At 29.3% G+C, this 15,267-nt stretch overlaps 1 protein-coding gene across 12 annotated transcripts in view; it reads left to right on the top strand.

The window, feature by feature from the left end:
- LOC130667379 (disabled homolog 2-interacting protein) overlaps positions 1-15,267 on the top strand; it is a 76,816-nt gene that overhangs the window by 57,008 nt on the left and 4,541 nt on the right. For all 12 annotated transcript variants that reach the window (XM_057468890.1, XM_057468894.1, XM_057468889.1 and 9 more), the window contains 3 exons: positions 6,818-6,912; positions 11,634-11,917; positions 12,206-15,041. In XM_057468890.1, the coding sequence (XP_057324873.1) occupies positions 6,818-6,912; positions 11,634-11,917; positions 12,206-15,041 (3,215 nt within the window). The remainder of the gene's footprint in view (positions 1-6,817; positions 6,913-11,633; positions 11,918-12,205; positions 15,042-15,267) is intronic.

The following is a 15,267-nucleotide window of genomic DNA, read 5'->3' as shown; positions in this document are numbered from 1 at the left end:
TATTTTATGTTTCGAAATTCTCCTAATAAACGTTAACAAGTTATGAGCTTTCACTATAAATATCTGAGAAAAACAGTTGCAACCTGAAAATTTAGAGAAAGGAATTTTTTTTTTCCGTAGCTGATGAAATTCTGGAAAACAAAACCGTTACTTGATGATTATTCTATGGCCAACTATTCTCAAGTTAAGAATTTTATAATGTTTAAGAAAATACGTTATTTTCTCATAAAATCTTACTTTCTCAATGTTATATACGTGTGTATTCTTTTTGTAAATTGTTTGAAACTGAAAAAGGCGTATACAGTTTTTCAGTCATCAACATTTTAGTATTCACGCAATTTTTTATGGGTTATTTTAAGTAATAAAAATAAAAGTTCCTAAAAAACGTATAAAAATATAAATTTTTTAAAATATTATATTTTATTTCAGAGTTTTTTTTTTAACTGTATTGAAATTGGATAAAAAATACACACGGAAAAATGCGAATAATAGTTAAACGCGGAATTTATTATCAACTTAAGTATTTTTATGTATTTATTTATTTATTAATTTTTATGCCAAGGCACAGTCCAAATGGCAATTTTATACATCAATATAGTTTTTTTTACAAGAGTAATTTTATTACCTAAAGTCACAATTTGTGAAGGAATATTAATAGACGATTTAACTCTTACTGTATAATCCAATTTCTAAGCTGATTTATGATTTGCTATTTTACAAAAATTGTTGTTTACTTTCATTTAAAGTCTAAACTTAATAGGTAGTCAAACATTTTATTTTTAAAAAACCTCAAGACTACCCGATTTTAATATCTTAGGAGGCAGATCTTTCCAGAGACGAATTATTAAGACGACAAATGAATGCTCATAAAACACTGTAGCAAAGTTTGGAATTTTAAACAATATATTATGATTTTTTACTACCAATCTCTCCGATCTTTTGACATCTACCTCCTCAACAAACAGATCACGCAGATATTGAGGTATTCCTACTTCAAGCAGTTTGTAGAAATAACAGGCCATTTAATATTTAATTCAAAGTAGTTTACTAATTTTTGTAGGATCACAGTTACTACTATAAACTATTATAAAAACTACCCGTCAAAATTTTGGCGCTCACCTTAACCTCAAATCACCAACTTTTGTGAGGTTGTGCGGGCTCAAGTGAGGAGGAAATTCTATACAAACTTACAAATTCTTTAACTTCACTCGAGTCACACCCAATAACCAGTACAACACAGAAATAAAAATACATTTCACCATTTAAAATATAGTGCCCGGGTTCTTTAAGGTCAAACGAAGTTCACATTCGGTTTGTGAGTTTGAAATGAAGTTCAGTTCAGTGGAGTTGGGTTTTTCAGTCAGAAATGGGGGTCAGTAAACTTCATTGAGGACGAGATAAGGCTCACTTTGCTGTTTTGAGGATAAAATGAAAGGAAAAACCCCAAAGTAGTGTGAAATAAGGACTAAAATTTCATACATTTTTTATTTATCGTTAAATAAATTAAAATTGTATAAATGTTAATTCATGACATTTTAAGAATTTTAATATATTGCGTAATTATGAAATGTCATGTAAGATCATCTTGTATAAAATAAATAGTTTTGCAAAATTTACTTTTTAATTCATTTATTTGCTGTCATAACTTTTACAATGATGAAAAAATATTTAAAAATTTTCCCGGTAAAAAATAAAATTGTTTGTTTTGTGTGAAATTATGCTGAACATTAATTTTCACATATTTTGTTGTTAAAGAAATTAACTGAGTAATGAATATTTATTTTGCGAACTATGTATTGAACTAAATTGATCTTTACTAATAAAAAATAACAACAACAACAGCCTATAATAATTAGTAGTTTATATTCGCTTCTGTACAACTATCCCACGCTTCTTGCATAACTTTACGTTTAAATCGGCCTTCATTTCAGAGTGCAGTATAACTAAACCGGAGGCAGTAGTTCCGCCAGAGAACGCATGATATATAAATGAATAAAATGCTTTTGAAATGATTGTTTTCATACTATATACAACAGTAACTGTTAGTTGTTACAACTATTACCATATCTAATGAAACATTTCCTCATGATATAAAATACCACTACATGATTTATTATTCCCAAATACTTAGAAGTATTTATGTGCAATGTATTATAAAATACAATAGAAATATTGGTGGTGTGAATATTATAAAATGTTCACGCCTACTGTAAATTATTTTTGTATGTAAAATATATGAATTTCATGAGTTTCCCTCTTGTGCGTTAGTTTGGTAGATTTACCTCATGAATCGACATTAATGTCAACTATATTCGACAATAAATAAAATCGCAATGTCGCTGTGCGTATGAAAGCTCCAGGTCCGGTGGTGGTTTATTCTATAATCCAGTCTGGACGTAGTAACATATAATACACTGCGTCGCCGTAAATCGTGTTCGGTCATCCTCTAGCTATAAATATTATCATGGACAATATACTACTAGCAAGCGTATCGAGCAAGTCATTTTAACTAAACTTAATATAACACGCCTTAGACAACTGAAACCTATAAAACATTCGCGTAGTATAACATAGTCTACATTATATTCGCCTCTAGAAAAATATCTATATATATTAGGGTGGCTAAAAAAAAATTAAAATTTTATTTGTCACCCTACCTGCACCAAAAGTTTGGATCCCTGCCCTGTGTAGAGGGAAGAAAGTCGTTCATTTCTTTTATGAGAAAACAAATGTCAAAAATTAGCGCAAGCGTCATTCTTCCACAACCGGCGACAAAAATTTAAACCATCTGGTACAGATCTAGTGAAAAATTGTATATACACGGAGGAGGGTTGGACGTCCCAATCCGCGTGTTTTCCTTAGCCTCGGGTAGGCAATTATACACGCGGCTTGGAATGTTCTACTTTCCTCTCTAGGTGTGTAATACACTATTTTGACCGATATTTAAAAATAAAGGATTCGGGATATCCTGTTTGTAGTGGCATTTTCCATAAGATAAAAATATACATACATATGATTATTTTATCTGGTATTCAAAAGCCTCAATTCCTTTGATGTTCTATTCATTCTATTTCATTCCTCAACGAATGAAAAGTTATACTTCGGACTTTGAAAAATTTTAGATAGAAAATGGAGGGGAGAGAATACGTCGAATGAGACTTTTGAGGTTCAAATGCGGATAAAATTATTCCTCTATGTTTTGAGTATTTTGAGGCTCTAATCCAGATTATGTTATTCCAGTTTAGTCCTCAAAGTGGTAAACTGGGTCGTAACTACTACTTTGAGGACTAAACTACGATAACTTTCAATACTGTTGTCAATCTTAAAATTCTAAATTGATCCTCAAAATCATCATTGAGAACTTCAAGACTTAAATCCGAATTTGTTTTTTGACTCGGGGCATTAGGATTGACGAATAAACTCTATTACTACCCACTATTGGATTTTCTTTTTACATGTATATATTAAAATGAGATGAAAAAAAAAAATTGATGAACAAAGAAGACAGACCTTTTAAAAGTCATATGTATAAATGAATATCCCAACAATGTGAGGGCTAAAATTTAATAGTGATAATGGGTATCGCGTTGACAGTTGTAAGGTATTAATACCGCTTGAATCCGCATGAATGCTTCAGAGCAATAGCATCAGTTAAGCGGTTGACTTGTTGAAACGAACAAATGCTCTCGCTTCGATGTAGATTAGGTGTTCTTTTTATGCTCTCTATACAATTGAAAGTACTTCTGAAAATGCATATTCTTAGTCCATTTGCTTTAAAAGCTTTTAAATAAGAGCACATGTAGAATTTAACTACAAAAATTTTTAAAAATTAAGTCGTGACAAAAAAAATAAAGTTGATTTGAATTAAATAACAAAATTACCTATTTAGTCTAGCAATTTAGACATTCATATTCATATGCTCGAGCAATATGATACTCCATAACCTTGTGCTCATTGTTCTTTATGTTATTATGCATTCATTGATATTTTTTTTATCGTTAAATGCGATGTGCAATTACTGGAATTGAATCTCGAAATATAGTTACAGTTATAAAATTTCAATTCAAGTGGTATGATGACGTGCTGCGGAATTTGAATGTAGTAGCATAGCGATCATTAGTAACCGTTGACCAGCTATTGAACAATAGGAGGAGGGATGCGAGCAAATAAAATGCCAGCCGGCATAAAGTATTAATAGCAGTAGTAAGTATTGAGTCGTGTGGCGCTCGTTTTTATTTCATTTCATTTCAATTGCAATTCAAATGCAGTATCGGGCGTGCCACTAATCTATAGGGGATTATTCTTGATGGACCAAATATCATTATAAAACTTGAGGCGCCACACAAAGCAAAAACCTTTTTCTTCTTTAGATATATTATAAATAATATCGATTTATTCTCTTATTACTGCAGCTGCAATTTTAATTTTAAATAATTTTTTTATTTTCTCCTCGTTTTTCTTTTACTTGAGATAACTTTGTATCGAACAAAAAGATCTCGAGCAAAATCACTGCGATTAACCGTTTAAAAAAATATTTAAGTTATGGTTATTAGCTTCAATTAGTATTCGTAAGCATGCACAAGTAAAGGAGAACAAACTGGAATAAGACGAGTTGAGAAGAAGGAGAAAATGCATCGCTATGAGGCATCAAGAGAGTTTATGGTGTTGTATGTGCCAGGATATAAGATGGATGATACTTTTCCGGTATATTATTTTATTTGTTTGTGGGATTTAATAGCATCCTCTTTGCTTGTTATTAAACTTTTACATGATTTATTGTTCAATTTACGCCTGTCAACAATTTGGGAAGATAATTTTAGATCAGTAAAAAAGGTCAATGTTTTATTATTTTTTTTTTATGCCTTCAAATTGAATTAAAAATTAAATATATAAACGTTCATTTATATATTTATGTACTTATATTAGTTCCGCTGTTAAATCTTTTGTTGGAAAAGAAATAAATAATAAATGACAAAAATTGTCACCTCTAAACATTTTTTATTTTTTATTATTTTTTTTTTTTAAATAGATAATGTTGCGATTGGTAATTTTATGATGTATGTTTTTCTTTTGTGTTTTTTAGGATGTACTTTTTAACCACATTTTCAATTTTTTTTTAAGTCAAAACTTTTTTAGGCGCGTTGGGCAATTTTTGGATGGGGTCAAACTTATAAGTTCGCGTCACCGAAATGCTAATGTTCAGTATACTAGGGTGGTCGTTAAAAATTCAATTTGTTTAGACGCCCCATGAAAAACTTATTTCCAGCGAAAAAAATACCTGGGTAATTTGGTTTTTTCTTTTTAAGTAAAAAGAACACGTGCATCAGGATGATCATAGCTCATTTTTCGATACGATCGTGTTTTTTTTAAATATCTCATGAAATATGCAGATTAAAGTAAAAACTCATAGGAACAATTTTGTAGGAAATTAAATTCTTGACAAAAAAGATCATGTTCATTTTTTTTATAAAATGTGTTTTTACGAAAATATTAAAAAAAAAACATTTTTTAGGTCTTATGAATTGAGCGTTTTAAGGATTACAAATTTTGAAAATAACTTTTTTTTAAATATATAGGAACTATAACAAGCATTAATGATTGATATGTTACGAGTTACGAAGTTGTCTATATTTAAGAAAAAACTTTATTTTTAACATTCGTAATCCTTACAATTCTCAATTGATTTCTAAAAAATGTTTTTTTAAAATATCTTCATAAAAACATATTTTTTAAAAAAAATGAATATGACCTTTTTTGTCAAGAAATTAATTTCCTACAAATTTGTTCCCATGATTTTTTCCTATAATCTGCATATTCCGTGAGGTATTTAAAAAAAACGCGATTGTGTTGAAAAATGAACTTGGATCGTCTTGAGGCACTCGGCTTTTTACTCAAAAAAAAAAAACCAACTTCCCCAAGGATTTTTTTACTAAACAAAAGCTTTTCATGAAGCGCCTGAGAAAATTTAATTTTTAACGACCACCCTACATATATACCTGTAGCTATAAATATGACGTGTCGCACTTGGACAGCAAACTATGAGATTAAATTTGCATAATTAAATCGGAAATTATGTCAAATTAAAATTATTTATTCATCATTTGAATTAGATTATAAAAATATTTTATAAAATAATATAAATATAATATAATATCTATAATTATATCAATTTCTATAAAAAAAGTTATATAAATGAATCTAATAATATTTTTATAAAATATTGAATTCATTTAATTATAAATTTATTAATAGTTTCATAAAATTGTGTAATTAAATTGCTGTAAATTTTACAGTTTTTTAATTTTATTTATTTTATCTTTTGACTGCCAATTATAAGTTGTATTTATATTTTATACTAGGCTTGCACTGACCATAATATGTTTTCATTAATAAATAAACCGTATAAAAATGTATACAATTGTTGCTTAGAATGCCGATAGATGTGAAAATCCGACTAATGTTAATAAATTTTATTTACAAATTATGAAATTTTAATTTTTGATACTATAATTAATTTAAAAATCCAAAAACAAACTACTGTTATTTCATAGTTTTAAGTTTTCGCTTCTGCTGGTAGGCCCCAATAATTGCCAGTTTTTTTTTAAATTAAATTTTTTTTTTTAAATATCTGCAATTTATTGAACATTTATTAACCATCAATATTTCTCCTTTTTGTTACAAAAATATATCCGCGAGAACATAACGAAACCTTTGAGAAAATTTAAAGATAATTATTTGCATAAATGAAAGTTTTTTAAAGTTATATTTTATTTTCAATAAACTAAAAATAATATTTATTATTTTTTATTAATTTCAGACACATCATACGAGAAAGCGTGCAGAAGAGGAAGTGCTCCAGCGACACCAGTTTTGGGTGCACGACCTTTAGACGTAACTCCCAACAGAATCGTCGTAAGTGTTATCATTTAATTATATAAAAAATAAAAAATTGATGAATTTATTCCTAAAAACATATGTATAATTCAAAGCAACGGTCATTGTTTATTTTAGCTTTACAAATGTCAAAAAACTAGTTTTATTTTTCTAGACCACATCGCTCCGTTCATGTTGTCATTTCCCCTTATGTTTTCTAGCTGAGATTCACCTGGCATTTGTTCTCTTGCTTCCACCCATTTTTTTTTTCCTCCGTATTACGAAAGCCCAACCTATATATGTTAAAATGACAATACAAAAAAATATTAGCATGCTTCAATAGTATAAATATCCCAGCTGAAATACAAATACTCATACGTACAATACCAATTGGTATTATCGATTTATTTTATTTAACATGCAAGAATTCAAATGACAAATAGAAAAATACCTCGTGATGGCTAACAATTTTTATTACTATTATTATTTTTTTTCAACCTCCATTAGATTCGAAAATAATTTAAATACTTATACTATACATTTGATTTTATTTGCTTGATTTAATCTTTTATGTAAACTCAACATAACAATAACATTGTTATTGATCCCTAAATCCTTAAATCTTGAATTTAAATGTACCATGAAAAATACGATTAAAAGATTACCAAAACATATAATTAATCAAATCAGCACGCGACCAAAAATATATACCATTAAATTATCCATGTCATCACTAATGTATTGTTATTATTATTATTAATAGTTTTGAATAACCGCAATATATTAAATTACGCAAATCTACCCTGAGGATTAAACAAACATTTATTTAAGGCAAAAGACCCATCCGTTCACTTTTCAATGGAGTGAGATTAAGCCACTCTATGTATAAATCGGCAAATTAAATGAAATATCATTTTTTTTTCTTATAATTTTAAATATTAAAATAAAATTTTAATTTTGAGAATAATCTTGATAATGAATTATTTGTTAAAAATCAACACGTCAATCTTTCGGAGAAAGAATACATTCCTGACTGAAAAAATTTTTTATTTTTATTAAAGAAACAAACTTTTGGAGCAACAAAATTTTTTTTCTTGGGCCCAAGTAAACTTTTTTTCGTTCAAAATCTTGATTTTTTGGAGTGAGATAACTTATTTTCTTTAGCCAAGAATTTTTTTCCTTGAATCAATAAATTTTCAATTTCACTTCGAAAATAAATATTTTTGGAGCAAGAGAGTTTACTGTCTTGAACCAAAAAAGAGTTTTTGAATCAAGTGTACATTTTTATTGAATCAAGAAAGGAAATTCAGTAGACAATATTTTTCTTGAACCAAGTTAACTGTTTTTTCTGTGTACAAAAAAAAAATTTTTTTTTGTTTTTTTTTAAATTTCTCAAAAACGATTTCAATGATCGATTCAAGCTCAAGAAGCTCGAAAACAGCGGGAAGTTTTGGAGCCGGCCCGCAGGCCCAACCGATGCCCAAATTTTTTTTATTATAATGATACAAATTCCAGCTTTTAGTAAATGGTAAATTTAATATATTAATAATTAAAATTTTTGAGTTAAATTAACATTTGTAAATTGTTGATTTAACTTTCATTTTTCTAATAATCCTTTTGTGACTATCGATTGACTTTTTGACATATATTTTGTGTTAATTTTAAAGTAACACTTCATAAATGTTGATAATTACAATTTTTGTACTAAGTAACACTTTTAAAGTATCAAATAATAGATCGATTCAAAATTTTTAAGTAACAAAGTGAAATGTGTTGATTTAACACGAAATAATCAACACAAAAAATTTAACACGGACCGCTTTTAACACAGATACACAATATTTTTTAGTGTGCACTGATCTGGTTTAGGGTCTTTTACTTTATATAAATTTAAAGTTTGAGAACCCTCTGATGAAAAGTAAATAAAAATACGCGAAACATTTCAGAGTATCCATTCGTCTGTGTAAGTTAGATAAAGAAATAAAATTTACTGAATTTATATTTTACATATGAAAGAAAAGTAGAATCGACCTTATACCCTACTTTAATGTAAGTGCTTCTTACATATTAATGTATATACCTCAATGTAGATGTAGATTGTAGATGTAGACTGGGGTTCTTTTTCGTTTACGATACAAAGGTGTGCTCCCGGTGCTCAAGTGGAGCCCCAAGGATCCCTTGACTTCGTTAGACGAATGAGGTGAGATGGTACCCAAGCATCTGCAGTCGTCACTGAGATTTCGTCGCGCTTTGAACATACTTATTTTAAACTGACATTTTACTTCTTTTTAAATAATATAAATGTACATCAAATTACTTTTAAAAACTTTATCATTATATAAATACAAATTTTCATAAGAAAGTATACACTGTTAAATTTTTTTTTTAATATTCATACATAAAAAATATTTGATATTGAAAATTCACTCAAAATAGTAAAAAGTGAAATTTATCGTCAATAATTAGTAAGCAGAATATTAAAAATTAATATTAAGTAGTGAGAAGTGTAATTCATTATCAATAATAAGCACTTTTATGTATTTAATACAATAATAGTTTACTAATTTTCGTAGATTCACAATTACTACTATCCTATTACAAAAATTTTATGAATATTAAACTGGGCCAAAAAAATCGACTATTTTTTTTTTTTAACGATACTGTGAAAATATTATTTGGGACGACAAAAAAAAATTATTGTGAAAATTTGAGCCCTTAATATTGATATTAAGAGGTTTATCATCGCAATTTTTGATTTTTTTGAATGAGTGGATTTTTGTCTCATAACTCTCAAACAATCGAGATAAACGAAATAGATTTGAATACATTTCTTGTAGGAAATTGAATGCTCTACAAAAAAGGTCTGATTGAAATTTTTTGTCAGATGAACCGTTTTCTTATAATCATGCCTAGAACATTGGTTATTGAAGTCGTTTTGACTCAACTTCAACCTTGAATAACTTTTGAAGGAGTGAATTTAGCAAAAATTGTTAAGAAACTTTTTTTGTATAGCGTTCAATTTCCTTTGAGAATATTCATTGGCTTTTTTTTGGAAACTGATTTTTACATTAATTACAAAATTTCAAAGTTGAACAATCAAATTGTAAAATCATACCAATGTTCAAGGCATGATTATAAGGAAACGATTCATCTGACAAAAAATTTTAATCAGACCTTTTTTGTAGAGCATTCAATTTTCTACAAGAAATGTATTCAAGTCTATTTTGTTTTTCTCGATTGTTTGAGAGTTATGAGACAAAAACTCGCTCATTAACAAAAAATCAAAAATTGCGATGATACACCTCTCAATATCAATATTAAGGGCTCAAATTTTCACGAGAAATTTTAACGAGTTTTTGATAATTGTAATTTTGGTAAAGACTTGAGGTGAATATTTTGGTAAAGACTTAATATTAAATTAATTGAACTATGAATGATTTCAAAACGATAATTGAAGAATAATAAATTAAAATACCGTGTGATTTTAATTTTTTTTTATGTCTTTTGTGACTTGGAAATTTGAAGTAACGGAAAAATAAAGTATGTAAATAAGTTAATTTATACGTTAAAAACTTCAAGTAATTCGGTTTAAATTTAAGGAAAAATTTTAACAGTGTACTGAAATGAATTTACTGTGATTTAATTTAAATTTTTATAACGGAAAATTGTGTCAAGTAGTACGTAATATCCTTATCATTGACAGTAGACAAAGGCACTATGTGATAAAAATTTTTTCACATGTTGTGATATATTATGATAATGATAATTTATTATTAAAGGCTATTGACATAAACTATTAGAGAAAAGAAAAAAATAATAATAATTGAATGAAAAAGTTTTAAAATGTGTGTGAACCCAACAAAAAGAAATAATAAAAATAATAAAGTATATAATGTCATAATAAACTATTTTTCTACACGGGTAAATATTAATATTAAAAATATTACGTAAAATAATATAAAAGATGTAACAGACGTATAATAAATAATCCGGAAGTTATTTATCAAATACTTTTGAATATAAATGTTGAAAGTAGCTTGTAATAATTATACCTTTCACTGAAATTATAGTTCTAAATCATAACTACTTTTGCGAATTCATATTTATTACTTTAGTATTATTCTTTTTTTTTTACAATAAACGAGCAAACTTCAGTCCTGCGCAACTGCCCAGTATCACTACTCAGTTTACAAAATACATTTTTAATTTAATTGTTTATTAAAACCTTAACAATTTACTCGGATATTTTTTTGACTTTTATTATTATTGTAGTTTTACCGAAAGAATTTAATTGTCAATTTAAAAATTACATTAGTATATTACACACCTAGGGAGGAAAGTGGGATATCGTCCCCTTTCTGGGTAAATCTCGTAACTGTAAAATTATAATTTTGTTCAGAAATCGGTCAAAAAATCTATTCTGTTACACGTGCGTTTATGGAAATATTAAAATTCAAAAATCTCTTAAACATTCTGTTATAATTACATTTAAAAAAAAATTAAAGCACCCGATGAAAAATACAAAACGCAGTTATAATTTTGTTAGAATATTGATTTTAAAAAAATTAGTTACAGTTGTTATCTATAAGGAATTTAACGAAATTTGTTAAATCAATTTTAGTTTTAAAAATTTAAAATTTTGAATTATAATCTTGACGTAAAGATTTTTTATCAATTAGTTGCTAATTAATAACAACTGTCAGTAATTTTGTAAAATATTTATTGCCAATGAAATAATTATGTTTATTTATATATTTCAGAACTTTTTTTCTAAGCGATCGTTCCGCTCGAATCCCTTGAAGAGAACGAAAAGTGTGACGAAACTTGAGCGCCAGAAGCAGCGGGGAGCAGGTCTAAGAGGTTGCCGTTCACACGAGTCACTTTTGTGTGGACAAGCTGTGACATCAATGGATCTTGCAGCGGTCACACCATTACATCCAAGTCTATTGGGTAGACCACATTGTTTTCAAGTGACACCAAGTAATGGTCCACCGAAATATTTTAGTTGTCGAACGGCTCATGAAAGAGATCAATGGTTACACAGGTTAATAAATAAATCTATTTACATTATTCTTGTTTTTTTAAGGGCATTTTTAGACAATTTTTCGACCTCCCCCTTCCCCGCCACTCACACAGAAAATTTAAAACAACTCCAATAAGTAATTTTTTTTAAAATCATACCTACGCTGTTGATTTTTCGACATGATTATGAAAGTTTAAAATCATTGAATATTTTTAAAAAGTGTGGGAAAGGGGGGGGGGCGTGTAAGAATGGCCTTAATTAAACTATACACTGTTGATAAATATTTAAATATATAAATTGTATTTACAGTCTGAGGAAATCAGTTCAACCAGATGCTGAGCAAACTCGTCGAACTGACAATTCACTGCAGATATGGTTACTCGAAGCCAAAGGTGTACCTACAAAAAAGCGTTACTTTTGTGAAGTATGTTTGGACAATACATTATACGCTCGTACAACAGCAAAATTAAAAACAGAATTATGTTTTTGGGGCGAGCATTTTGACTTTCATCATTTACCATCAGTCAACACAATACAAGTAAATTTGTATAGAGAAGCTGACAGAAAAAAAAAGAGAGACAAGAATGTATTGATAGGTTCCGTTAGTATACCCGTACAAAATGTAACGTCACGTTATCTAACTGAAAAATGGTACCCTGTACAAAGTGACAAAGGAGTATTAAAAGAACCGCCAGCACTACGTGTTAAATGCCGTTTTCAATCAGTCGACATTTTACCTGTTCATGTTTATCAAGAATTTCTTGAGTATTTAAAGACAGATTATGCGTCGCTCTGTGAAAGACTAGAACCAGTAATTGGTGTCAAAGCAAAAGAAGACATTGCTACGGCACTAGTAGCAGTGATGCAGCGTGAAAAAAAGGCACCACAATTTTTAGCTGATTTAGTAATGATGGACATTCATCGAATCGATGATGAAAGATTGACTTTTCGTGGTAATTCACTGGCAACAAAAGCTATGGAAGCTTATCTTAAATTAACTGGTGATCGTTATCTACAAGAAACTCTGGGAGCTGTAGTTCGTGGGGCTGTCGATGGTGGTGACTGTGAAGTGGATCCTCTAAAAGTATCATCATTAGCGGCATTACACAAACAACAACAGAATTTACGTGCAGCAGTTGAATTAGCATGGAGTAGAATATTATCAAGTCACGCACATTTTCCTTTAGAATTACGTGAATGTTTTAGAATATTTCGCGAACGATTAGCGGAACTTGGACGTGAAGATATTGCAGACAATTTAATATCTGCATCTATTTTCTTACGATTTTTATGTCCAGCCATATTAAGTCCTTCGTTATTCAACATAACGCACGAATATCCCAATGAAAAAGCAGCAAGAAATCTTACTCTGGTGGCTAAGAGTTTACAAACTCTCGCTAATTTCACAAGATTTCAGGGTAAAGAAAATTTTATGGAATTTATGAACGATATACTGGAACGTGAAGCGCCAGCGATGAAAAACTTCTTGTTATTAATCAGTAGTCCAGTATCAAAAGATGCCCCATCCAATAATTCTCTTGAGTTTGATGGGTATATAGATTTAGGAAAACAACTGTCACTATTGCACGCACTTTTACGAGAAAGTATTGCCGGAACAGCTTCATCATCACCGTCATCACCTCCATCAAAACTACCAGATATTCTTGACCGAATTTCCCAGGCATTAGATCAACCCAGACCTAGTCCAATATCAACAGCCCATCGGTATCCAAGTCTTCAAAATAACATTTTTCGTTACAACGATCCAACAATAGTCAACAGTAATTCAAATCTTTCTGTGTCCGCATCATCAACGCTAAGTAATCACAGTACATTGAATGGGACATTAAGAGACAGCAATGAAGTATTACAGAGCAATACTCTCGGACACACTGGAAATATAACGAGATCACCAAATGTTATAAGAGCAGCAACACTCCCACGGAATGCATACCTTCCAACAAATGGTAAACTACAATTACAAATAACATCTGATGATTATCATCCGTTGGAACCACCAGCTTTTGTATCACGATCACCAACTCCAGTTACACGTCAACACAGACCTACGTTATTAAATCGTACTGGTTATCGATTAACCACAAGCGCCAGTCTCGCAAATGTCAATCATTGTCAGAATAATCCAACAAGCCCGACACGATCAGAAAGTCATAATAATCTTAAAGATGCTAATTATAATATAAACGTTAATCAAACTAATCAGGTAATTACTGGTACAGGTATTATTAATCGGCAGCATAATATACCGGGTAAATTGATGGGTCATGATCAACATGATGACAATTATAATCATAATAATTATAATATGTCAAGATCAAGTAGCAGAAATCAATGCAATAGAGAAGAGAATGCTAATCAAATACAACAAAATTATAATAATATTACCAAGACAACAGTCAATGCCAATCCAATAAATATTAACCCTACTGCGAATCTCACATTATCAATAAACAATCAACCAAATAATAATAATTATAATAATAATAACAATAATAATAATAATGTTAAAACAATAGCGAGTACAAATGGTAATCTCGATGAAATTTCTGATTTATTGAGGTATGCTGATGATGAAGTATCGGAATCTAAATCACAAAAGGGATCACAGATATCGATATCACAATTAAGTAATGTCGCGTCATCTGGATATCAAAGTTTCGCTGCTTATAGTCAAAGTTCGAGCCCCGTTGAACTCAGTAATAACACGAATTCTCATATTATAAATGCTGCTCCACTTGCTTTTGCAAATCCAGTGTATCATATGGAGGGTAATCATGGGAGAAATGGTAGAAGAGGAAGCAGTAGCTCTGAAGAAAGAGAAATCGGTAGTGGTGGCAGTGGGAATGGTGGTAATGGCGTTGAAGGTGTCTGTGGTGTTGATTTAAGTCCACTACCACAGACTCAACAATCAAATAATATGAGAAATAATCAACGAAATGGGCAACATCAATGGAGACAGGCCAATCCAAATTATCGAAATGTTGAACAAAACCAAAATACTTGTTGTACAAAACTTATGAGACGGTTGTCTTTAGACTCGACGAGAGATTTATCGGACACTAGTGAAGAAGAAAACTGTCCGAATCGACGAAACAAATCACGTAGTCATCGAAGTATTGATCAGGTATATTTACATATATGTTTTTTTAAATTTTAATTATTAAATGCTATTTTATTAATACAATAATACTACACGGTTTCATGTCAATTGATCCCAGACAATTGATCCCACACAGTGGAAAAAAAAATGATAGATATGACTTTGATTATTTTTAATTATTTATTTTATTTTTATTTTTTTCTGTCAGTTTCTTTTTTGTTATTTAAAATTTTATTTAGATAACACTTTA

The sequence above is a fragment of the Microplitis mediator genome, chromosome 5, assembly GCF_029852145.1.
Source record: "Microplitis mediator isolate UGA2020A chromosome 5, iyMicMedi2.1, whole genome shotgun sequence".
In the NCBI taxonomy this organism is placed as follows: Eukaryota; Metazoa; Arthropoda; class Insecta; order Hymenoptera; family Braconidae; genus Microplitis; species Microplitis mediator.
This window is presented reverse-complemented; position numbering and strand designations above follow the sequence as displayed.